General features: G+C 40.2%; 1 protein-coding gene across 1 annotated transcript; it reads right to left on the reverse strand.

The window, feature by feature from the left end:
* Positions 1-1,905: 1,905 nt before the first annotated feature.
* Positions 1,906-7,294, reverse strand: ASIP (agouti signaling protein). Its single transcript, XM_088529177.1, has 3 exons — positions 7,111-7,294; positions 3,892-3,953; positions 1,906-2,235 (listed from the first exon to the last, which is right to left on the reverse strand). The coding sequence occupies exons 1-3, from the start codon at positions 7,292-7,294 to the stop codon at positions 2,059-2,061; spliced, it is 423 nt and encodes a 140-aa protein (XP_088385303.1). The 3' UTR covers positions 1,906-2,058.
* Positions 7,295-24,559: the final 17,265 nt, after the last annotated feature.

Here is a 24,559-nt window from a genome sequence, read left to right on the forward strand (position 1 = left end):
TGACAGGAGCTTGCAGCCGTCATTCCTAAAAGGAGATGCTAAATTCTGTTCCGTGGGACCGTCATAATGTGTATCGTTCTTCCTCTTCTTTTCTATAACGACTGAATGCTTTACAGATTCCTAAGCCAAAATGACTCATTAAAAGAAATAGCTATGTGCCTTTACAGGAATCCAGATTTGTCATGTTTGACAGCTGATACATCTTATGAATGCTTGATGTGATGATATTCTGCACTGTTTAGGCTGTCTCAGATGAATTTCCCTGCCAGCTTTATATATCTTTGTGAAGATGGACAGACTTTTTTTTTTAATCAACATTTAGCCTAAGTTTTGAGCTCTGGTCTTTTTAAAGATAATTTTTTAAAAAAAGAAAAAGCAAAAAAAAACATATAATTTGAGCTACTTTACAGAGTGTTTGTATCACCTATGTTGTTCTTGTCTGACTGGAACATTTTGTAGCCCTTAGCTGTGCTGGCCGATAAATTGGTAAAGAAATGCTCTCCCAAATAGCCTTGCGCAGAGCAAGAGAAAATTCATGTTTGTGATCGGAAATCCATAATTAGAGAAGCCAAAAAGCATTGGCAAGAATGCTGTTGTGGTCATTTCACAGGCAGGCAGAGTGAATGCAGAAAGATAAGGATTAAATGGCAGTAGTGCAGATGATGCTTCTACTGGCTGGCAGTAACAGTGGGAGGAAGAGGAAAGACTAAATTCAAGAAGGAACCACAGAAGAAAAGACTGTGAAGGAGTGGGGAGAGAGAAGATTGTGGATACAGAAGAGAGAAGGTAAAAAACGTCTTGGGTTCTGGAGACAGTTTTCAGCGCTGCTCCTCCCTTCTCTTATGACCTACGACCTCTCTGTGTATTTTGGCAAAGGAGGGATTTCCAGCTGTGCCAGCTTGGACAACTCAGGATTGGCTCTTCAAGAAAAAGAGAAAAATGTCTTGTTTTTAGGCATTTATATGCTGCTGGCCAGATCTTTATGCATACTGCCCCTAAACACAGAACTACTTCTGACTCTTCAAGGGTTGATGCGGCATTTGCTTATTTTTTTGCACTTGCTGTTTGCATGAAGCTTGCCAGACAAATTCATGTTTAGGTAGGTGCTGGGAATTGTCCACAGTGAGAATGTACATGTGGATTTGAACAAAGAAAGATTGATTGCTTGTAGCAGCTTTCTTCAAATTGTACACGTGGGCTACACATTCTTTTTTCAGATCTTTCCCTTCTTCCTCTATGTCTTGAGTATGTGTTTAGTCTCTAAATAAAATGACATGTACCATGTCTAGGGCAGCAGGAGGCAAAGTGCCAGGGATTACTTTCTCATGTCCGGGGAAAAAAACACCCTGATTTTTCAACGCATAAGGCACAGATATATTTAAGTGAGAGTATACATGTAGATTATACACCCTGGAACTCCTGGAAACCCTGGGGGTGAGTGTACTGATAGTGAAGCTCATGTGCAGGTAAGTACAGCATTGCCTGACTGTTTTGCATCTGTTTTTTTCCAAACAGAGTAACTTATAACTCTTAAATTTTGCTGAATGTGTAAGGAGGGAGTGAATCTCAAAACCTGCATTTTCAACTTGGTATTGTGGTTCTGTCAGGAGCTTGAGCAGTGATGTCCTTGTAGGCAACTCTAAGCCTTGGTTCATCACGGGATTAATCAAGACCATTTTAGTGTGGTCATTTGTGTATTATTAGTGCAGGTCTTGCAAGTTCTGGTTAGACAATATTGCAGTCTGATGGGCGTTACACTTCGGGAAAGGAACCAAAAAAAAAAAAGACATTCATCTTTAAATGCAGGTCAGCTCGGCCAAAAATACTTGTGCAGTGTTCATCTCCCTGGCTGAGTGCTCCCTTTAAAAACTATTCTGTTTATGATAAGGTTACCCCATGAACAAAATGAACCAAACCATTATTCATTTAGTTTTAGGAGAGACAAATCCAATCTACCAGCTTCAAAGCTCTAATTTGATTGCAATACACGAGACAGTTTGAAATAGACACTTGAGAAGCTAATGAAAGGCAGAAGCCTTAATGCACTCCTGGTTTGCCTTAGCACTTTGGGTTTAACAGCAGACACTGGCAGATGGTCTGAAAAATCCGGCATTTGCACAAGGCACAGTAGTTACAACATGAATTCAAGTGCGGCTTGCAGGTTTTGAAATTGGGCACGCAGTCAGCTGCAGGTGTGGGCCTTGGTTTTGGAGGTATCTTCGGTTCAGCATTTTTCTAGGAGAGACACATGAAAATTGATACTACCATAAAACTGTTATGAGTTAGAATTAAAAATAGATGCATAGAAAACGAACCATGGCAACTTCTGGCTTGAGATCAATCGCCAGTTGCCTGTAGTGAGACCTATATTAGTAGCAATATAGAGTTGACATGATGGGACCGGAACATGGGAAATGCTGGTTTCAGATCAACCTCTCAAGGGAAATGCTAGATGGCATGAACCCCATTTTTGGGGTAATTAGAAACATGAGCTTTAGAAAATAGCATATGTAATGAGGCTGCCCTAGCAATGAAAAGGACCCAATCTTCAGAGAAGACAACAGTTTTTATAGGCAAAAAGAAGTGATTAATTACTCTTGGATTCAGAAATTTTCAAATGAAAGAAGAAAAATTTCCTGCCAATCCATGGAGTTTCTATCTGCTTTGTTTCATGCACTGCAAGGCTGGGACAAAGAGGAGCCATGATGTGTCAATACCCTCCTCACATGGTTTGCTTTTCAGGCTGCTTTTGGAATTAGGTGGCCCTTTGTGCATCAGATTTGTGCATGGGGATCTTTAATCACAGTCACTGGTAAGTAGGCAGAAAAAAAAATCTGGCCAACCTGAGTAGTGTTGCTTCTCTATGGTTGGGAAGAGAGGAAACTTCAGCTTGATCAGCATGTCCTGGGGCTTGAGCCAGACCTCTGGAGCTCTGCAGGTGCTTTGTTTTCTTTTTAACTTTTCAGTTGTTCTCACAAATTTCAGCTGTATGTTACGAATTGTTTTGAGCTCCCTTAGGTGCTTTAGGATAAAATACTTGGATAACAATTGTCTTTAAGAATTTCCTGCCTTGAGCAGAAGGTGGAACTAGACAATCTCCTGAGGTCCCTTCTAGCCTGAATCTTCCCATGAATTTAAAAAGGAAGGAAGATTGACCCTACAAGACACACATTAGAAAGGAAAAGAAGGAGCTCTAAATATTTCTGATTGCAGCAATGCCTGGCTTGGCTATAAATGGCTGTCATGAGTAATTAACAGTAAAAGGAAAATGCTCTTTTTTACCCTCCCTGGTAGCATGCAGAATATAGGAGTCTGGCCTATGGAATAGTTCATGTTTCACAGCTATGAGTAACACTACGTCAAACAGCAAACCCATCAGTCCTAATCTGATCCAGTAAAACTGTTAGTTAATATTTTCAACCAAATAACAACTTCTTGGGATCCTTCTATTTCAGCATTTTTGCATTTGCAGTTTAAATTCGGCAGATAGTGAGTTTATGCCTCTGCATTGCAGACCTGCACAGTTGACATGCATGCTGTTTCTGGGAATGTTATCTTTTGCAGATACTAAACACTGCAAACACTGTAAAAAGGTATGGGTTAGACTGTTTTGTGTTGAAAGATCCATATCTAAGCTAAGGTTTTCTTTCTACTGCTAATGTTTTGCATCTTCTCCCTGATTGAGCAAGGCTGTTGGACTAGATCATCTCCAGAGGTCCCCTCCAGCCTCAACCATTCTGTGATTCTGTTTTTACAGTATTGAGAGGTTTTAAATGTGTGCACGTTATTTAAATCAGGAGAGGGCTGGGAAAACCTGTCAAAGAAATGCACTGAGGAGTGGCATTAGAAACTAGGCCCTCTAACTTGGCAATGTTTTTGGAAGTCACCTACCTTGGATGATTTCTTGTTTTCTGCCTCTTTTCTGCTGACTTTCTGGGATCTTTTAGTTAGATCTTCGAAGAGAATAACACAACATAATATTAAATCATTTTTACAGAAATGTCACTTCACTGCTGCATATTTCCACGGCAGAGTATGCTGTAATTAAGCTGGTTGTCCCTAGGGGCCAGTCTCACCTAAAAGTAGTATGTGTTGTCACTGTTGCTTATGCAGATCACTGATATTTGTATTTTAGAATATATTCTTTTTACATGTTATATGGTCAGATATGAATGATGAAATAAGATGCAGAGAAATAAAATTCAGAGTCACCATGTACAAGGATGAGGGTGTTTATGCACTCCAGTCACATGGCAAAAATGGAAAAATGTTCAAAAATCTTTTTTATGTTCTGCAAAAATGCTGCATAATTTGGGTGTCACAAGCACAAAAACCACTTCTTGCCTAACTTTCATCTGTGAAGACCCCTTTCATTCTTCATTTTTTACTTTTCTACGTCCCATCTTGTTTTACAAAATGTTGCTTGCAGAGGTGTTTTGTTAATGTGCCTGTAGTTTTGAAGCATGAATACATAAATATGCTAATGTATGTGAACAGATTCTTGGATTTGGTAAATTTTTGTGAGTAAACTTCATACTGTGCTATGCTTGATGTGATTTTTTTTCATTTCTCTTTTTTTTTTTTTTTTGTTTAAGACTAAAGCAGTACTAGAGTGAACATCCTTTATTATCACTTGAGACATACCAGTTTTATTATTGTATTAACTCTATTATTACTAATTGCTAAATGTTTGCTTCACAACTAAGATGTGTATTGGCATCTAACACAACAAAACTGTTTTAGTAAAGTGTGGGGCACTTCCCAGCTCCGTATTCAATATTTCAGAATTTGCTACACTTTTTGAGTACTTGATAATTGCTAAAATATGCAAAATTTTAGAATAAAGAATAAACTGGTTTGGGCTGTTACAAAGATTTTCACTTATTAGACCTAGTTATGGATGTGTTTCTAGGAGACAGTGGAAGGATGAACTGTGTTTCAGCAGTGTAATGTTCTTGTCACTTAATAAGAACACGGTTTAAAAGGGGATTGCTCTAATTAAGATTAGTGGTTTAAGTCTGGTTCTGCCTGTAATTTTATGTAGGTGAAATTATGTTGTCTTTGGAAACCTTCCAGTGGTAACCAATATGCTCATAAGGAATTTTCATTCTACTGCAAGGACAGCATGTGTGTTTTCTATAGTACAGCGGCACTTGCTGAGGCTGGCTGCACTGCTTTGCTTAGAAAATTATGCTGCCAATGTGCAGATAAAGAGGACAGGATTTCATTAAACCGAGGTATAAACATTGCTTGGACCTAAAAGTATTTGAATTATTCCACAGAATATGGGAAAGAAGAAAATGAAACCCAGCAAAGAGAAGAGAGGGAAATGCAAAACTGCTTATTTTGGCATATGAATGCTGTAATTATCTCTTGCGTAGCTGCTCTGGTTTAGGCAAAACATCAGGTTTCTCCCAACGGGCTGCTAATCTCATAATCCTCACGTTCCCTCTATCTTGCTTTCAACACCTGACCAATTAACCAGCTCTTTACGAATCTCATATGTCAAAATACTGGGAAAACGTAATATAGGCTTACAAATGTGTTGGCACCACACACACCTGTAACACTTGTTGATACAACTGTGATCTGAAACCTTATCAAAAGCATGTGTTAATTAGATGATTGCATGTTTTTTTTCTAGTTGACACCAGCAAATCTTCTGCTTATCTTTCAAGACAGAATTCAATTGCAGCCATAGGGTTTATTGAGTTAGGGCCAATCATATCACCCTGTGAGACCATAAGCGCTGTGGCTGATTGACAGATGTTTAATCAGCCAGTTGCAAATGGGTTTTATTAATTTAGTTAGGCTGCAGTGATGTTTAATAGTGAAGGCAGAAACACTGGTGCCTCAGCTCTATTCTGTGTCTCCAGCCAGAAGGAGCAGGGCTTGCTGTAGGAAAATGTAAGAAAATGTATTTGAGAAATGTTTAAACCAGAGTTTTGACAATATATTTTTCTGTTAGCTTATACAAAAACAGGCTGTATATAAAAATTGTAACTGTTAAATCATAAGGAAATTGGCAGCTCGGATGTATTAGGAGGGAAGAGGAGGCTGCAGTGACTTAAACCTTCTCTGCCTTGTTCCAAATTAATTATTTCCGTGGTGATGGGAGAGAGCAGCTCATCAGCCCTTTGCCACGATAGCAATATTATAACAAAAATTAGCAGCTGAGCCCTGAGCCCTGCATGGGTATTGCTGGGGCTGCAGCAAGCAGTGGGAGCAGGGACTTGGGACCCAAGGGTCGGAGGACCTGGTTCTCCAACTGGAATAAGCTCCTTCAAAACATATGAGAGGTTCCATGAATTGGAAAAAAAGTGGAAAAGCTTTGTACCAGTTTTCTTACTTGCTTTGCATTGGTACAAGCTTCCTTTAGACATAGGGCAACAGGGGACCAGACTGGCCTCTTGTGTATGAATAAATGGGCAGAAGAAAAGCTTTGGAATAGCTTTGCAGATGCCTCTGGGCCCAAGGAAGCAAGTGAAGCCCTGGTCAGAAGCATCACAAGCGGCTTTCCATCTATTTTGGTCTTTTTTGGAAGAGTGAGTTAGGACAGTGGTCCTATTCCAAGCTTTCTTGTATTTTCTTTTATGTTATAGGAAGAGGAGGAGCAGCATGAGTTTAAAAAACTTGAAGTTAGGAGAACCACCTTCAGTTAATTTAGGGATTCAGTGGTTCAGATTTCACTGGAAAGGCGTATGTGTGGAAAGGAACTAAGAAATTACTGTTTGTCCTTAAAGGAATATTGTGCAGGGCAAAAGTGCAGAGAAAATAAAGGAAATAAAGTAAGAGACTAACCTAGTTTGAGCACAAATTGTGGAATATTAATGGAGAAACATTTCTGTTGAATGCAAAAAGACGTACAACATGATAGAAGCTTTAGTGAAGAACCATAAAGCTAAAGGAACCCGGAGCTATGGTTTGCCATAACGTTGTTCTTGGATGTCAGGGCTGGATTGCCACTGCACCTCTGCATAGTAGCTAAACATTTATATGAAATTGAAATTTGTAGAAATTAATATGGGGGTAAGAATGCCCCATATTAATTTGTAACAGTATCTTCTGCAAATCTTGTTAATCTGGTGCCAAGTGGTAAATTTTACTAACCTACTATGGAGATGGATGAGAGATCTGGGAGATTCATTTTGTTGTTCTTCGACAGGTTGCATTCTGCCTTCTCTTCAATGATCAGGTGAGAATTGGCAGCTGTGAGTAAACTGTAGCAGAGTAATAAGCTCAGGAAGAGGTTCTTACTTTCCATCCTGCGGAGAGAAAAAAAATCATCTGTCATGAAAACCAAAATCAGTCAAAACGTGTTTCTAGAAGAGATACTGCTTCTACATCCAGGAGATGGATCTCAGGAATGAGTCACTGTCGTGTTGTGCAGTTTCATGGCTGTACCTTGACAATTCCTATGTTTCTGCCAGTTTGTTTCTTATACCAGAATATCTAGGACTGCTGCTGTCTGGCAATGGGCTGGTCAGAATGATTGAGTGAAAAAACACTACCTCAAATATAACTATTTTAGACAGTCATTGTTATTACTATTATTTACAAAAGGTTTATTTTCAACAAAACCGTAAATATGAGCTCTCTTCCTTGAGTTTTACAGTATCATTTATTGCACACCAAGGGGAGAGGAATTTCTGCTGTCACTTTTGACTAGCTTGAGCACATCATCTTTGTTTTTCCCTAGGAATCAGAGAAAGTCTGGTTTTCAGGTTTGTTTTGTATAACCTAAGAGAAAAAAAGCTTTTCTTCATTTACAAATTGCAAATTTACAAATAAGCCATGAAGGAATGCCTTATTTTATTATATCCTGGATGTGATGCTCTGATATCATGGTGAGTCATAGCCATAATTCATACAAATCATGAAAGGCTCAGGGTTATAAAGCACTTTATGTGCTTTAGGATTTAGTTTGTACTTAAGTTTTAAGATCTAGCAAAGTCAGTGGGATTTGAGTGTATTTATAGGGAAACCTGAGCTCTGTTGAATCTGGTAGGACGCTCTGGAGGAAAGCCACTGGCCCTGGACTATCTCCTCATGGTTCGGAGAGAAGCAGTATAGTGTACACAGAGCACAGAACCACTCGGGGCTTCTTTCTTGTGGATTCCTAGCTCTGCTGAAGATCAAAGTTGATTTTATTTGTATTAGTTTATGCTAATTAGTCTCATGCTGTGTCAAAGCTATGGGAACCCTCCCTCAGAGGCACTGCCAGCCCTTAGATCTATCAGCAGCTTTTTGTCAGTGAAAAACTACCAGTAGTAGTAAAAAGGCGAAGGGAAATAACTTTTCTTTTGTGCGAATAATCTGGTTGTAATAAGTTAGTGTCCAGAGAGCTAAAAGATGAAGAGGTTCTGTGTTAGAAGAACCTCAGTCTAATCACCATAGATGAACTGAGGCCATATGGCACTTTCTTGTATGGGCCCCACTAGTTCATGCTCTCTTATGAGATGTCCAAAATAACTCCTCCAATTCCAAATGATTGGACTGAGCTCTATGCGTGTATTTCAACTCTGTGGTATTTCTTCAAGGTACGAGTAAACCAAGACCCGAGGTGAGTCGTAGGCACAGCTATGGACAGACATAACCTTGAACGATTTGATGAAAATTTTGTAATTGGAATTGTCTACTTTTTCAAAATATGCAGTTGGTCTAATAAAAGATGCTGCTTAAAAATCTTAGCTTGCTTAATACATTTGCTTATTTTCATAGCATCTCTTGGTGTGCAGGGCATGTCTACTACAGGTAGATACAGACAGCTGGGGCCTAATCCCTTGCTTCAACCTGCAGTGGAGGAAGCAAGATCTAAGTTTGTACTCTGAAAGTTGGCACTTAGCCGTGTTCACTCTGTAATACTTGCACTTTTAAAGCAACTTTTTAGTCTAGATGTGAGATATTCACTAACATATCTGCGATTTTCATATCAGTGGGCGTGGAGCTTCTAGAGAGGGTCCAGCATAGAGCAACAAAGATGATTAAGGGACTGGTGCATCTATCGTATGAAAGACTAAGCGAGCTGGATCTGCTTAGCCTGGAGAAGATTGAGAAGGCGTCTGATCAATATGTACAAATACCTGAGGGAAGAATGCAGGGAGGATGGGGCCAAAGTCTACTCAATGGTGGCCAGTGACAGGAAAGGGGTAATGGATATAAATTAAAACACAGGAAGTTTCATCTGCATATGAGAAAGATCTTCCTTACTGTTGGAGTGACAGAGCACTGGAACAGGCCACTCATAAAGGTTGTGGAGTCTCCTTCTTTAGAGATATTCAAAACCTTTCTGGATGCAACCCTGTGCCATGTGCTGTAGGTGTTCCTGCTTGAGCAAGGGGGTTGGACTAGATGATCTCTAGAGGTCCCTTCCAACCTCAACCACTCTATGATTCTGTGTGTGTTGCTTTCCTTAGAGTATAGGTATAGCTGTCACATAGTTATCTGTTAGAGACTTCGTAGATGTGCCCCCAAAATACTGTTTATGTAAGCTTCTTCCATGCCAAAATGTTATTTCTGTTGTACTTCCTTGCTTTTATTTCAGCAGAACACAATTGCATCTGCACAAGTATGAGTAAACTGGTAGAATTTTACTGCCTGCATCTGTTCGCTTCAAACAATGACATCTGATCATGATCTCATGTTCAAATACAAACCTAGATGCACATGTTGATTCAAATTCTCAAGTGTGTGTTTGATTGCCATATGCAGTTGGTGGTAGAAATTTTACAACCTTTAAGTGACTGTTTGAACCTGAAAAATGCATATTTGACCTGAAAACTGTACCTATTACCTATAAAGGTAACACTTCTCAGCGCTGCAGAGGCTGTTGGATCTATGCTTTATGGTTCCTGAAAAGGTGAAATATGTGATTGGTAGAAAGTGTGGTTACATGTGAGGATGAGAAGGATGGTTGTAATCTGGGGATTCATCTTCTTTTCCATAATCTCTCAAAATTCTTGCTCTTTTTTTTTTTTTCAATGTCCCTTTTTTTGTTGTTTTTCAGTATTAAAAGGGAGGTTTAATTTCTGGTTTTGCACATTATTTTTTGTAATTTTCCTTCTAGGCCTTATCAGGGCTATATAATTCAAACTATTTTTTCTTAGATTCAGCTGAGAAAAATATATCTGTTTTTCTGTGAGCAGGTAGTTTTAAAACAGTTTGTTTCCTAAGATGCCCTTAGCAAAGGAGAATTATTTTGCTGCCACAGAGGGTAGTATCCCTAGAAGGTTACCATTTACTACTCTTACCGAGGCCAAAATAAACTAGAGAGAATTAAATACTTTTGCTACAATTTTGCGTTTGTTTGTTTGTTTACAGGGACTCAGTCTTGCAAAGCAATGAAACCCAACCACAGATTTAACTTTATCCACAATTCAACAAATTATTTGAGTATATGGTTAGCATGTAGTAGTGCTTCTACCTGAAACACATGGGAACAGAAGCAGTCACTAGCACTGGTTCCAGTGGAACCAGTAAGAGCTGAGAGAGACATTTCACTGTTTTGAAAATGCTAAGTTAAAGAAATCAGCAGCACGAGCCATGGTGGGGTTTATTTTCTGAGGAATCATGTTTCCTGAAGTAGGTTTATTTGCAACTGACTGCACTGAATGCAAATCAGGGATGCATAGTTTTTAAGGTTTTAGAGGACATTGTCAAAATCACATGAAGTATAAAGTAAAAATGCTCTTACTCTCAAACCACAGAATAATTTAAATAAAATCAACATAACTAAAGTTTTCCTCACTGAATAAAATAGGAGACCTTCCTTTGCCCTTTGGGATTTGCAGTCTAATCTGAAATTTAATGCATTAGAGCTATTTCATTCAGTGTTGAGGGGAGCATCTTAGATCCTGTCTAGAAAGCAACCCAACAACATTTTTATTTCTTATACCTCTGAGGTTCTGGAAGGGTCAAAGGGATCATAGGGTCAAATTTTGCAAAGACCTTTTTACCCAAAGACCTAAATCCCCACCCTCTCACCAGATTCCCTTTCACTCTGCTTTCATACCCCCCTGGAAATCCCTGGCTCTCAACTGGAAGCTGTCGGAAAACATCTGCCCTTGTTTCACATGCCGTTGCTACCCGAGGAAGGTTGACCTAGCTTAATAACAGCTGCATTATAAAAGTGTAGTCTAACCTGTGCTATGTATATGCACACCTAACATATATCTCTTCATTGTAATACAATTTCTAGCCTATTATAAGGTGGGACCTTGGAATCATGAGAAAGAAAAGAACTGTAATTTTCTGTTCCTCTGTTGTGTGCTTGGTTTTGAGTTTTTGGGCCACTTTGGGATCATATTTTCCTGCTTTTCAATTGCAATAGCAAAGACTAAGTGCTTGCAAAAACAAACAGACCCCAAATCACAATACTCAATAAATTTTAATAACCTTTCTCCAGAACCAATGACGTGAAGGAATGTGCTTGCTTCTGCTATTCTGATCTACTAGTATTTTAAGTACAGTTTGATGTTTGCATTATACTGTGCAAGCTGTTGGAGAAGGAACTACAGTTTTTTATACCGCCTGTGCTTCAGACAGATGTGTAGGGATTCTCCAGGATTGCCCAAGAAGTTTAGCTTTCAAATGCTTTTTAATCTTCATCACTTTCATTGGCTAGATGATGATTGATCACTACTTTTAGTGCTTGGGTAAGATTAGAAATCAAAAAGGAAGAAAATGTTACAGCTATGATTTGCCTTGCCAAAGTCATGGAGGGGAGGAAATGACTGTCTGGTTCATCTCTCATTCTCATAAAGAACATGTCTTTGGCGTGGCTGTACCTTCGCACATGGAGAAAGTTCACACACGCATCGACGGTAAGAGCTGTGCTCAACAGGTTTTAGTTCCTAGCAGTGTTCCCTGAGCTATCTATAAAAGTTAAAAGTTATTCAGGTGCCCGCCACGTGAGAGCCATGACGTTATAGAGAAACATCAGAAGAAAGGGGTTTTAGCAAAAAAAAGTATACCTTATTTGAGCATGCCATCTTGAACTAAAATCACTGTTTGGGGCACACTGCCAAGAAATTTGGACTGTGACTTCCTTTATTAATATTAGTCTACCCTTTCAAAAGAGGAATCTTCATCTGTGATTCAAGGAATTGCTTAAATTAAGTTGAAATTCCTCAGGTGGGGAAAAAAAAAGCAAATGGCACAAAAGAAAGTGAAAATACAATGTTTTATTTGCAAAGACGTTGTCTGCCATTCTGAAGGATTGCTATTACTTATGATTTCAAAAGAAGGAAATCACTTCTAGGCTGAGCTTTGCTCTACACAGCTTTCACACACATCACTGGCACTTTCACATATTACAAGGCTAAATATCAACAGGCAAATGGTGCTTATGAAGTTAAAGATCAGCTGGAGTTTACAGCTATCTAATGATTAACGATAATCCCTTCCCTGACCTTCTTTTAGCAAAAGCGTGGCTATTTCTGACTGGAAAATACAATGTTAAAGTAGAAAATGTTTTGAAAGCATGTACGAAATGCGGCTGATGTTAAAAGCTTATCCCTTGAAGCACGTCTTTTTTCTCATAAAAGTATTAATAAGTAATGTAGAGTTTCCCAAATGGTCTCTCCAAGGACTACAGAAAGTATCTGTGTGTACGCAGGAAATTAAGGTGAAACTGCTGGACAGCAATCAGCATGAGGGAGAGAATGTGGGAAGTAAATATATATGTCACAAAACTCACAATTATGGAGAAGAACTCCCAAATCTTCAAACGCAGCAATAATAACAGTAAAAGCTTAACACATGAGACATTACCTTGCCAGAAATCCTCATAGTGTGGAAACACTGTTAAAAGCAAGTGCAGATGTTCCATAGAGTTCAATTTTCAGAAACAGAAGTGAGGCAGAGCAAGTTATAGGAATGGGCCAAAAGAAAGCAGATTTCCAAAGGTTAAGAAATGGTTAAGTAAAATTTCACAAGATGCAAATCCAAAGTAAAAACAACAACAAAGAACAAAATTCAGGAAACCAAATTTGTGCTTAGAAAAGGAGGATGAAACTCAATCTGTCAGAAAAAAAAAGGCTGGAAATGTCATCAGAAAATTTGCCTCCTTGCTAACTGCGAAAGAAAGATGTGAACTCTAAAGCATGAACAAATTTTAAATGATAAAAGGAAATAGTTTATTTTTACAGATGTGAAATTTTAGTTATATTTTTTGATCGGAAAATGTCTTCTACAGGATATAGTAAGTAAATCAGACCAAAGCAAAAAGTTGCAAAAACACAGAAGAAAAAAATATGGCATTTTTTAGATAATAAACTTGTATGTGTTTGCATGTCAGTTTAAATGTGCATATGTCCTATCCTCTCTATGTGCTTAAATATCTACTCAGAGTTTGCAGAATTAGAAGAAAACTTCTGGCTAAGATAGTACTGGAGCTTATAAATATGAACAGAGCTATGCATATTCATGCAGAAGATTCAGAGGTTGAATTGAGTTGGGCTGCTTAGCTCCATTGGTAGCTAAGAAGCTAGATCTTCTATTTTTTTCTGTACATGCTGAAGAGCACAGATATTCACATCCAGCTGATCAGCCATAAATAAGTCTGTGCTGGCTCTACTGGGCAAGGAACCATTCCTTGCACTGGATCTTTGGCTTCTTATGGAGACAAGGTGGCTACTATAGGCAGACTACCTGAACATGGATAGGAAAAAATTTCATTTTGATTTTCTTTTTACAAGTTATAATGGTTGATGCTTTGCCCATTTGGCAGAACTTTTAACCCTATCTCTTTGAGCAGATGAAGAAAAACTGAGTGAAACTTGTGGAATACCTGATTCTGGTACATTGTTATGCCCCAAAATCACAGCATGTCTTCATCTTCATAGAAAAACTAGGTAAAACCCTCTGCCATCTCTATTATAAAGCAGTTCCATATCAATCTTTTAATTTTCCAATATAGATCTTCAATAGTCATCGGCCTATATTTATTCATAGCCAGGATATGTTTATGGATCCAATGGTGTAATTATCCTGCACTATTGAATTCTCTCCTCTTTACTTTCTTGTTCTTCCAGACTCTATCTCCTTTCTTTTGTGTATTTTTGTTTCATGCCCCATATGGAAGCCCTGAGCAGGGAGCAGTTGGTGTTCTGTATCTTTTCTATTATCATAACCACAATGACTTTACTAAATAAACTATATTTGTCATACAGAGATGGGTGAATGCACTGAGGAGTCTTCTGCAGTGTTTGATACTGTATTTCATACAATGCTTAAGGTTGGAAGGGACCTCTAGAGGTCATCTAGTCCAACCCCCTGCACACGCAGAGTCACCTAGAGCACGTGGCACAGGACTGAATCCAAGCAGGTTTTGAAGACCTCCAGAGAAGGAGACTCCACAACCTCTCTGGGCAGCCTGTGCCAGGGTTCTGTCACCCTCACTGTGAAAAAATTTTTCCTTAAGTTCCTGTGGAACTTTTGGTGCTTCAGATTGCAGCCGTTTCCTCCAGTCCTATTGGTGGCCACCACTGAAATGAGGCTGGCTCCATCCTCCTCACTCTCTCCCTTGAGGTATTTGTAGACAATGATTAGATCCCCTCTCAGCCTTCTCTTCTTCAGGCTGAATAGACGCAACTCTCTCTGCCTTTCCTCATAGAGCAGATGTTCCAGATGTTCCTTCATCCTTGTAGCCCTGTGGTGGACTCAATCCACTACTTCCACATCCCTCTTGTACTGTGGAGCCCAGAACTGGGCACAATACTCCAGATGTGGCTTCTCTAGGACTGAGTAGAGGGGCAGGATCACCTCCTTTGACCTGCTGGAGACGCTCTTCTTAACGCACCCCAGGATCCCATTGGCCTTCTTGGCCACGAGGGCACACTGCTGCCTCATGGTCAGCTTGTCATCCACCATGACACCCAGGTCTTTCTCCACAGAACTGCTCTCCAGAAGGTCGGTCCCCAGCCTGTGCTGGTGTCTGGGGTTATTCCTCCCCAGGTGCACGACCTTGCACTTGGCCTTGTTGAATTGCATGAGGTTTTTCACCACCCAGTTGTCCAGTCTGTCCAGGTCCCTCTGGATGGCAGCACAGCCCTCTGGGATATCAGCTACTCCTCCCAGTTTGCTATCATCACCAAACTTGCTGAGGGAGCACTCTGCGCCTTCATCCAGGTGTCCTTTTTTCCATATTCCATATACTGCCTTCTTCTGCTTGAGCATGGCCACAAGCTCCTTGCTCATCCACGCAGGCCTCCTGCCCCCTCTGCCTGCCTTCCTACACACAGGGATGCACTGTTGCTGGGCGTTCAGGAAGTGCTGCTTGAAAACCAACCAGCTCTCTTGGCCCCTTCTTCCTTCTAGAGTTCTAGCCCATGGGATTGTTCCGAGGAGGTCTCTGAAGAGGCTAAAGTTGGCCCTCCTGAAGTCCATCATTGCAAGACTACTTACAGCCCTGCCACCTCCTCGTTGGATCCTGAACTCCACCAACTCATGGTCACTGCAGCTGAGGCTACCCCCCACCTTAACACCTCCTACAAGTCCCTCTCTATTTGCTAGCACGAGGTTCAGCAGCCCACCTCTCCTCATTGGCTCCTCCACAACCTGAGTCAAAAAGTTATCAACGCTCTACAGGAACCTCCAGGACTTTTTGTGCCTGGCTGTGTTGATGTCAGGGTAGTTGAAGTCCCCCATGAGAACCGGGGGTCTGTGACCATGAGCCAACATCCAGCTGACTACAGAAGGCCTCATCAACTTCCTCGTCCTGGCCAGGCGGCCTCTAGCAGACACCCACCACAGTGTCTCCCACATCAGCCTGACCTTTAACCCTTACCCACGAGCTCTCAACTCGCTCATCACCCCATCAAATAATAAAAGGGAAAGAACTGGATGTATTGATCACAGCATTATCAAGAGTGATAATTCAATCTGTGAATTATCACAGCTGTGAAAAAAGCAAATGCAGTTCTAGAACGTACCAAGAAAAGTTTTCATAAGGGAAATATGAATGCGTTTAATATCATTGTGCAGAGAGTCCTCACTTAGAGTATTGTGTCCAATGCTAGTCACCCACGTGGAGTTAAAATGCATTTCAATTAGAATGGGTGCTGGCAAAGAATATTAAAATAATTACTAAATGCTACTGCTTTCAATACCATGTAATCTAGCAGATGTCTCTGATGATACACTCAACTGTATACTCAACTTCTTTATATTCCATCTGATACCGTTTAAACAGAAAGTCATACTGACTTCCATTCCCTCCTACATGTTGATGACAAATGTGAGAACACTTCATTTACACTTGTGCTGAGCCTGAAAATTATTCAGGCAGATACTCTTCCAAGCCTAGAAACAATGCTCTAGGGGTCAAAAATTGTCAAGGTTGATTGCATTGACCCATTTTACTGTATTCTAAGTAAAAATGCATTTTTCTGCAAAGAAAAATTTTAAAACTTCCCTCATACTTGCCTCAAAAGGAATACAATACTTTAAATAGATAGGTTCCACCTCTTTAGCAAACTTGGGTTTATTAACTTTGATCATTATTCCTGTTGTATTTATTTAATGTTACCTGCTCCTTCACTAAACAAAAAAGTATCTGTTATAATTTTATGGCATTTTTATTATCACAATTTTTATACTAACATTTCATATTTCTGGAAGAAATGACCATCATTATGGAAATATATTCTTTTACTATCCTTGATAATAAATTTATGTTATCTTATTTGAACTTTATTTTGGAGTGTCATTCATGTAAACATATTTTCAAAGGATCCATGTAGTTATTTCTGTAACTTTTTCCGCTCTAGAAACATATTACACAATACTCTTAATACTATTTGTTTAAAAAAAATAGTTGTATTTAGAATTTGACTCTGTTTTGAGACTGTTACAGTATCCTCAACAGTAGATTTATTATATCTTTTTTTTTAACCTTCATTGGGAGAGAACGTAAGATGCATTAGCAAAGCTGTTCTTCCCTTTGCAGAATTTCTAGGCTAGATTTTGATTTGCTACAGAATATTGAATTTTGCTGAAAAATATTGATAAAACAAATTTGCTTTTTTTTCCAGTAGAAATATCTTATTTGAAGATACTCTTTAATTCTAGTTGAGTGCAGAGAAGGAACCATAAACTCATTACTCTCAAGTCAAACAAGCATATAAATTGTAAATGTGCTATCACAAGGAGTGCTTAGACCAGAGATGGCATCAAGCTCCTCTACAGTTTATTCTTGTTAAAAGTACTCATAATTTAGTCAATGGAAGACAGTAGACTCTTTATAATTATATGCATAAATATATGCATATAGTTGCAAAAGTTGTATAAATTATGCTAACCTTTCTTACATTCTCAAACTGCTTAGCAAACTCCTTATAGTAGGTAGGAGTCAAAATCCACTGGACTCCATGGATAATTTATGTTAGAATTTAAAATGAAGAGTCATGTTAGAAGAGAAGCTTGTCATCTTAGTTGTCATAATTCATTACAGATTACCTTGGTCCCTTTCCTCCCTGATATTCAGAAGCCGTTGTGCATTTCCCGTGTCTATTCAGATATCGCGTTCAGGATGGATATGACAACAGAGGCAGAATTAACTTGAAGGAGGAATGACTTAGATGAGATGCAAGGAAAGCCTTTCCAGTGCTGGCATTCATGAAGCACTGGAATAGCTTGCCTTATGCAATCTCCAAAGTCAGGATATGTGGGAATGACTTAGATAAGCCTCTGCCAGTTTGATATGCCATGCAATTTCATGTATTTAACACTAACACAGATAAAATCCATGAAACACACAAAACTGCGCCTTCTTAAAAAGTACTCAGTGTGTGTACACGTGCAAAACAAAGGGATGGAGCCCTTTTTCACTTTTCATACAGATGTTACATGCCACAATAGAGGATGCAGTGATTTTTGAAAGTAAAAACAGATTGTTATGAAAGAGACATTTAGCCACAACTGTCGAAAGAAGCAACTCTGGATGATGATAAGCTTTGCTGCAGCAAAGTGGAAAAGGCATGGGGAACTAATGACTTTTGTGCTTAATTGTAGTGATCCATGTGAATGATGTAGTTCTAAAATGTTATTTTATGGATACTACCTGCAATGTGGTTGTTGTCTTTGCTACCACTCATATTAGATTTAGAAGTATTACACTGTTGAACTGATGATTTAGAAGAATACTGGAGAAAGTAGCCAGAAGGCAGTATGATGGGACCAGATAAGTAATGTCCTGCTAAACATTTAGATGACAGAGCAGAGTTGTAACACAGCTACAAGCTTACAAAAACCAGCAGCCCCATTGGGATCACATGGGCTGATTATACCTAGACTGGGTCAATGAACCATCCTGAAGCACAGTGCTTAATTGCTAGTTAACCAAGTGTTAAGGATGCTGACAATTTGTTAGTCTGAATTGGTCTTACTTCAGTTTCTAGGATCTGCATCCTTCTAAACTCTTCACTACCAAAAATTGCTTTGTTTTCAAAATTATTTCCTCTTGAGAGGTACTCAAATGAGCAGGCAATTTCTTCCAGTGCAGCTGAATAGTTTGGGACCCTGGAATTGTTCTTATAAGTTAAATTTCTGCCAACTCTTCAGTTCTCTATTTTTTCATTAGTATCAGAGAAAGTATTCCTTTATCTATCTTGACAATCCCATTCCAGATATTTTTTAATAAGTTCTGTATTACCTGTTTCAAAAATTTTCTAGAATGTGTGTCAAGCCAACATGCATATAATATCACAGAATCACAAAACGGTTGAAGTTGGAAGGGACCTCTAGAGATCATCCAGTCCAACCCCCACTGCTCAAGCAGGGAAACCCAGAACAAGTTGCACAAGATTGCATTCAGGAGGGTTTTGGAGATCTCCAAAGACAGAGACTCCGCAACCTCTCTGGGCAGCCTATTCCAGTGCTCCGTCACTGTAAAGAAGTTCTTCCTCATATGGAGGTGAAACTTCCTGTGTTTCAATTTGTACCCATTACCTCTTGTTCTGTCGCTGGCCACCACCGGCAACAGAATGGATGGAGTTTACCAGGATGGAATTTAACTCCATCCTCTTTACATTCACTCCGCAGGTATTTGTACATGTTGATAAGATTACCCCAGACACCAGTACAGGCTGGGGACTGACCTTCTGGAGAGCAGCTCTGCAAAGAGGGACTTGGCGTCATGGTGGACGACAAGTTGACCGTGAGGCAGCAGTGTGCCCTCGTGGCCAAGAAGGCCAATGGGATCCTGAGGGGCATTAAGAAGAGCATCTCCAGCAGGTCGAGGGAGGTGATCCTGCCCCTCTACTGAGCCCTAGAGAAGCCACATCTGGAGTATTGTGTCCAGTTCTGGGCTCCACAGTACAAGAGGGATGTGGAGCTGCTGGAGGGAGTCCAGCGCAGGGCTACGAGGATGAAGGAACATCTGGAACATCTGCCCTATGAGGAAAGGAGGAGAGAATTGGGTCTGTTCAGCCTGAAGAAGAGAAGGCTGAGAGGGGATCTAATCATTGTCTACAAATACCTCAAGGGAGAGAGTGAAGAGGATGGGGCCAGCCTCATTTCAGTGGTGGCCACCAATAGGACTGGAGGAAGCGGCTGCAATCTGAAGCACCAAAAGTTGCACAGGAACTTAAGGAAAAAATTCTTACCAGTGAGGGTGACAGAGCGCTGGAACAGGCTGCCCAGAGAGGTTGTGGAGTCTCCTTCTCTGGAGATCTTCAAAACCCGCTTGGACGCAGTCCTGTGCCTCATGCTCTAGGTGACCCTGCGTGTGCGGGGGATTGGACTAGGTGACCTCTAGAGGTCCCTTCCAACCTTAAGGATTCTATGATTCTATAAGATGCCCTCCCAGTCTTCTCCAGGCTAAACAAGCCCAGCTTGCTTAGTCTTTACTCATATGATATATGCTTCAGTCCTCTTGATGGCTACAATCATCTTTTTTTGCACTACGCTGGACGCTCTTTGCAAGTTCAACATCCCTCTTGTATTGAGGAGCCCTGAATATTTCTGCACACAGTATTTCTGGTGTGGCCTCATCAGAGCTGAGTAGATCATCTCCCTCCACCTGCTAGCAACACGCCTCCTAATGCGAGCCAGCATACCTTTGGTCTTCTTGTACACAAGGGCACGTTGTTGCCTCCTGCTTGACCTGCTGTCAAGTAGACCTCCCAAACCACTCTCCATGGAGCTGCTTCTCAGCAGGTCAACCCCTAATCTGTACTGGTGCCTCAAGTTTATTCCTCCCCAGGTGCATGACCCTGCACTTGCCTTTCTTCAGTCTCAGGATGTTCTTCTCCACCCAACTCTCCAGCCTGCCTGGGTCAGTCTGAATGGCAGCACAACTTTCTGGAATGTCAGCCATTCCACTCAGTTTTGTATTACAAGACTCACAAGTTTCTTGTCCACATACTTATTTCAATTCTTGGCAATTACCCAGCTATTCCAAATAAGCTTCCTACTCAGCTTCATCAGCCTAAAAGTGAGCACCTAGATTGAGGTGGTTGCCTAGCTGTAACTTCCAGCACCAGGGAGAGAGGTCCTTCTGGGCATGACTTATTCCACCAACACTAAGGTAGATTGAATGTGTGAATGGGTGAGCAGGAAGCATCAAGCATCTATTGATTGCTTCTTGCTCTAAGGTCACACAGAGAGGAAGGACATACCTCCAAAATGTTGAACCATCATTTCACTTATGAGGAACTGATGGCTTGTTGGTCACTGTATTAAATTATTTAGATCAATTGAATTAAAGCAAACTTAGCGGACGCTTCATGAAAGGTATTTTTGTTGTTGTTTTAGTATTTAATTATTTAATATTTGGCTTTTACTATCATATTAAGCGGAAAGTTGCCTTTTCTGTGCTGTTATATCTGTTTTAAATCTGAATCATACTCTATCATATAATAAGGGAATAGTGTTACTAGGAGGCTGTGTGTCTGTTAGGCTCGATGAATTTAATCTGTTTACCATTGATCTTGCTTCATGGTTTTTAAGAGTTATAGTCTGGTTTATTTATATAACTAATGTCAGACTTTCTTGTACTTTTATGTCTTCAAAATTTTTAGAGGAACATTGTGGTGTTTATAAGGTTGTTTGAAGCTTGGGGTATAAATATACTTTTAATATGGTTAATATATATGGTTTGCGGTATAGGGCACTTAAAAATTGCTTTCTGAACTGTCACTTGTTTTCTGCATATTTACCTCTAGAAAGTTCACTTCCTGGAGAAATAGTTATAATCATTGCCTTATTACATCCTCAGAGTTATAAATGGCCTTGATTAGTGGCCATTTCTTTCTTGATTTGTCCCTCTACTCTTTCCTGTGTATGACTAAGAAACAGGCCTCTGGCATGGCTGTGTGAGAGCTCTTATTTGTCATCTAAGACTTGACTTTTAGGATATTAGTTATGAAGTGTTTGATCTGTGAGTGGCTGAAGTTGATGGAAGACTATCCCCATTAACCCCTTGGGCAAAAATAATCATGATGGTGGCAAATAGATAAATTAGAGTATTAGTCAAATTACATCTGACAGTTTAAAAGAAAAAAAAAAAACTGCTCTCTAGATTTCCTCCTGATTGACTTTAAAAAACACAATTTAAAGTCAAAGGAGAGAGTTTTCGTAGTGAAGCTAATGAGGCAGGAGGAAGTGCTCAGAGGACCATATGATACCTATTTGCATTGGTGGAAAGCAAAGTGAGTAACAGGAGATGTGCTCCCCAGAGAGGTTCCTGTTGTGCAGTACATGCGAGGAGGATGGGGCACAGCTGCGTTGATCAGGTTTGGTGATCAATCCAGGAAGTTACATCTGTGGCTGCCAGAAGCCCCAGGGTACCAGCAAGCTCTGTAGTCTCTTCTCTGCTGCTCGTGGTTTGGCTGCTGGCGCTTGAGGACAGGTCTGACAGGGCCCAGCTGTACCTTGGGATCAGGCTGCCTCAGAGGAGGTGAGGATGCTCCATCGGGGCTTGTGGCCTTGCTTGGGAACTGTGTGGAAGCTCATCCCAGCAGGAGCTATACTAAGGCCGGGCCTGGTGACCTCAACTTGCCTCCGTCTTATCACTGCAGAGTTGCTGATGATCGATCAGCTGTGGCTGTCAGTGGACCTGTCTACTCCTCTTGGTGGGACTGTGCCATGCTGGGGAGGACATGGCCTGGCCTGTCCCAGTGGAGCAGCCTGGTCCTGCTCCCCCCCCAGGCAGAGGGGGACTGCAAGAGGGCTGGAGGTATTCTTTATCTGCTGGGAGAAGAACGTGGAAAGGGAAAGCTAGAAGAGCCCATGACCAGGAGAATAAATTTCAAATAGTTTGTTTTCCATTTGTAATTAATTTTAAATATGTCAGTTTGCTCCTTACATGAATCCTTAACCTCATAAACTAGAGTATTTTGACGCACATTAATTGTTGCCTGTTAATAAGTGTAACTTTTGCTTGAAGGTGCTATTTGCCATTCATGGCACATGTTGGCCTGCTGTAGTTAAGGAAGTGACTGGTGCTGGATGGAGGGGACTGGGGTGTGTTCTGGCACAGTCAGTGATCACTACAGGGAGAGGAGAAAGGGTTGTTTCTAGACATGCCTTCTGCAAGCACGCATGGTGTAACTCTGTATCTAAGCAAAGTCGTGTGATCGTGCCTGTGGTGTGCGTAAATAATGACAGCTGGAGCTATTAAAGTTGATGGTTACTTTATGTAAATCCATTCATTTTTTTTTTAAATGTCCTCTCAGCTATGAGCAAATAAAATATAGTACTATTCTTCTGGGGGTGGAGAAACCTGGCCTCGGCAGCTCAAACAGTATACCATATGGAAGAAAGACGTTGGAGTGGTCTTTGGTATATATGCAAGTTCAGTGAAAGACCCAGCTTATCTCTATGAAGTGCTGCAAGGCAGAGTTTTCCTCATGGAGGAAAAGAAATGCACATGCGGCCCAGAAATTGTAAAAAAAAGGATGGGACAAATGGCTGAAAGACTTCTATTAATTGACAAACTATTCATAGGAAAACAGTATGTGTTTTTTTCCACTTTAGGAATGGAAAAAGAAAATGCTCAGGCACCTAAGAAAAAGATCAAGATCATAATATCAAGATCATGAAGATCAGGATGGAAAATTCCTTTTCTGGAAAGCAGCAGAGGGAAAGGGTTTGGGAGCTGCGGTAAGAATAGTTTGACAATGTTGCTGCCAAGAGAACTAGTGTAGTTCTTGACTAAGTAAACAAGATTGGCTTCAAAAGGACGTAGAATATTTATTTGACGTTAGTATAGTTTTAACTGGAAAATGTTCCAAGTAGAACACTGAGCGGAGAGGGTTTCGATAAAACATAAGCACTATCAAGGGAATAGAGAAATATGTCTTAGAAGCATTTTTTAACCTCAGTCCATTCAATATTGAAGAGAAAAGTGCAGAGAGCCTCAATTGCAGAACGTACTGGATTGGCCAGGATTTTTTTCAAAACGGTGCAAGAATCTTTTCTGGCAAAGGTGCCAGAAGTGGAAGCTAGTGCTAATAAATTTCTGAGATCTTGATATTCTGTTTGATTAATAACTACACTTCAGAACAAATATCCAAAGGTTGAAGTGGATTTCCTAATACAACAAATTAAAATAATCATTATTCTTATTAAGGCAAGTTCTAATTGAAATAGTAATTACATCTTGGCTTGCATTACATACTAACTGGGGGATCATAAATAAAACCAAAAGTCTAATCCTCATCTCTTTGAATTTGTGAGGAGCTTCTGAGTAGAGATCTTGGGGCCAAGCTATTGTTTTTACATTTATTACATACTTCAATTTCCAAACAGCATTATACAGGTAACTGGATACTTTATTTAATAGTGTATTGTTTCAATAGTTTTAATTCTATTTTAAATGCTGAGATCTCTGAAACCCCAAAACTCCAGGAAAATCATATTTACCTTGATGGTGTCAGGCTTTCAGAATTGGATGAAGCAGCAGTTATAAAGCATACCAAAGCACTTGAAAAATAAGCTTGATTCAGCATGGAAATTACTTTTGCAAGGTTTTAAGGAAGGGCTGTAGGAATAGCTTCAACAGCTCTGTTGCCATTCTAGTTTATTTCTTTTTTCCATCAAATATATTTTTATTTCCTCTGCTTCCCAGACTTGCGCTGCAATCTTTCAGATATGTATCTGCATAGCTTTTATATAAAATACACAGGTTCTGTATAAAAATAATCTGGTTTTATGTGTCTGGGTAGGACTGGGCTCCTGAGTTGTGAATTTGTAACCCAAACTGTTCATTTGCTCATTCTCCTAGTGCTTTTCAGAACTATAATGCTTAAAGGCTCTCCTGTGCCCCTTCCTCCCCTCACACACACTGTATTGCTTTCAGATGATCTGTCTAATGTTACTTCTCTGCCACCTTGTGCAGACAGGGGATAAGAAATCAGCCTTTGTAGAAGTGGCACGGTTTGGGCTCGGAAAGGTGTCTGCAGGGATTCTCGCAGACTGATGATTTTAATTGACTACAGGAGTGAGCTGGTCAGCGTGGTCAGTGGGAGCTCCGCTCTTTTACTTATCCCGTGCTGCGACCGATACTTCATTGCAGGTTATTGGGCAGGTTTCCTTGCCATGGGGTTTGTCACCATGA

The sequence above is a fragment of the Tinamus guttatus genome, unplaced genomic scaffold (assembly GCF_059628265.1).
Source record: "Tinamus guttatus ecotype Peru unplaced genomic scaffold, ASM5962826v1 Tinamus_guttatus_pri_ptg000326l, whole genome shotgun sequence".
Classification (NCBI taxonomy): Eukaryota; Metazoa; Chordata; class Aves; order Tinamiformes; family Tinamidae; genus Tinamus; species Tinamus guttatus.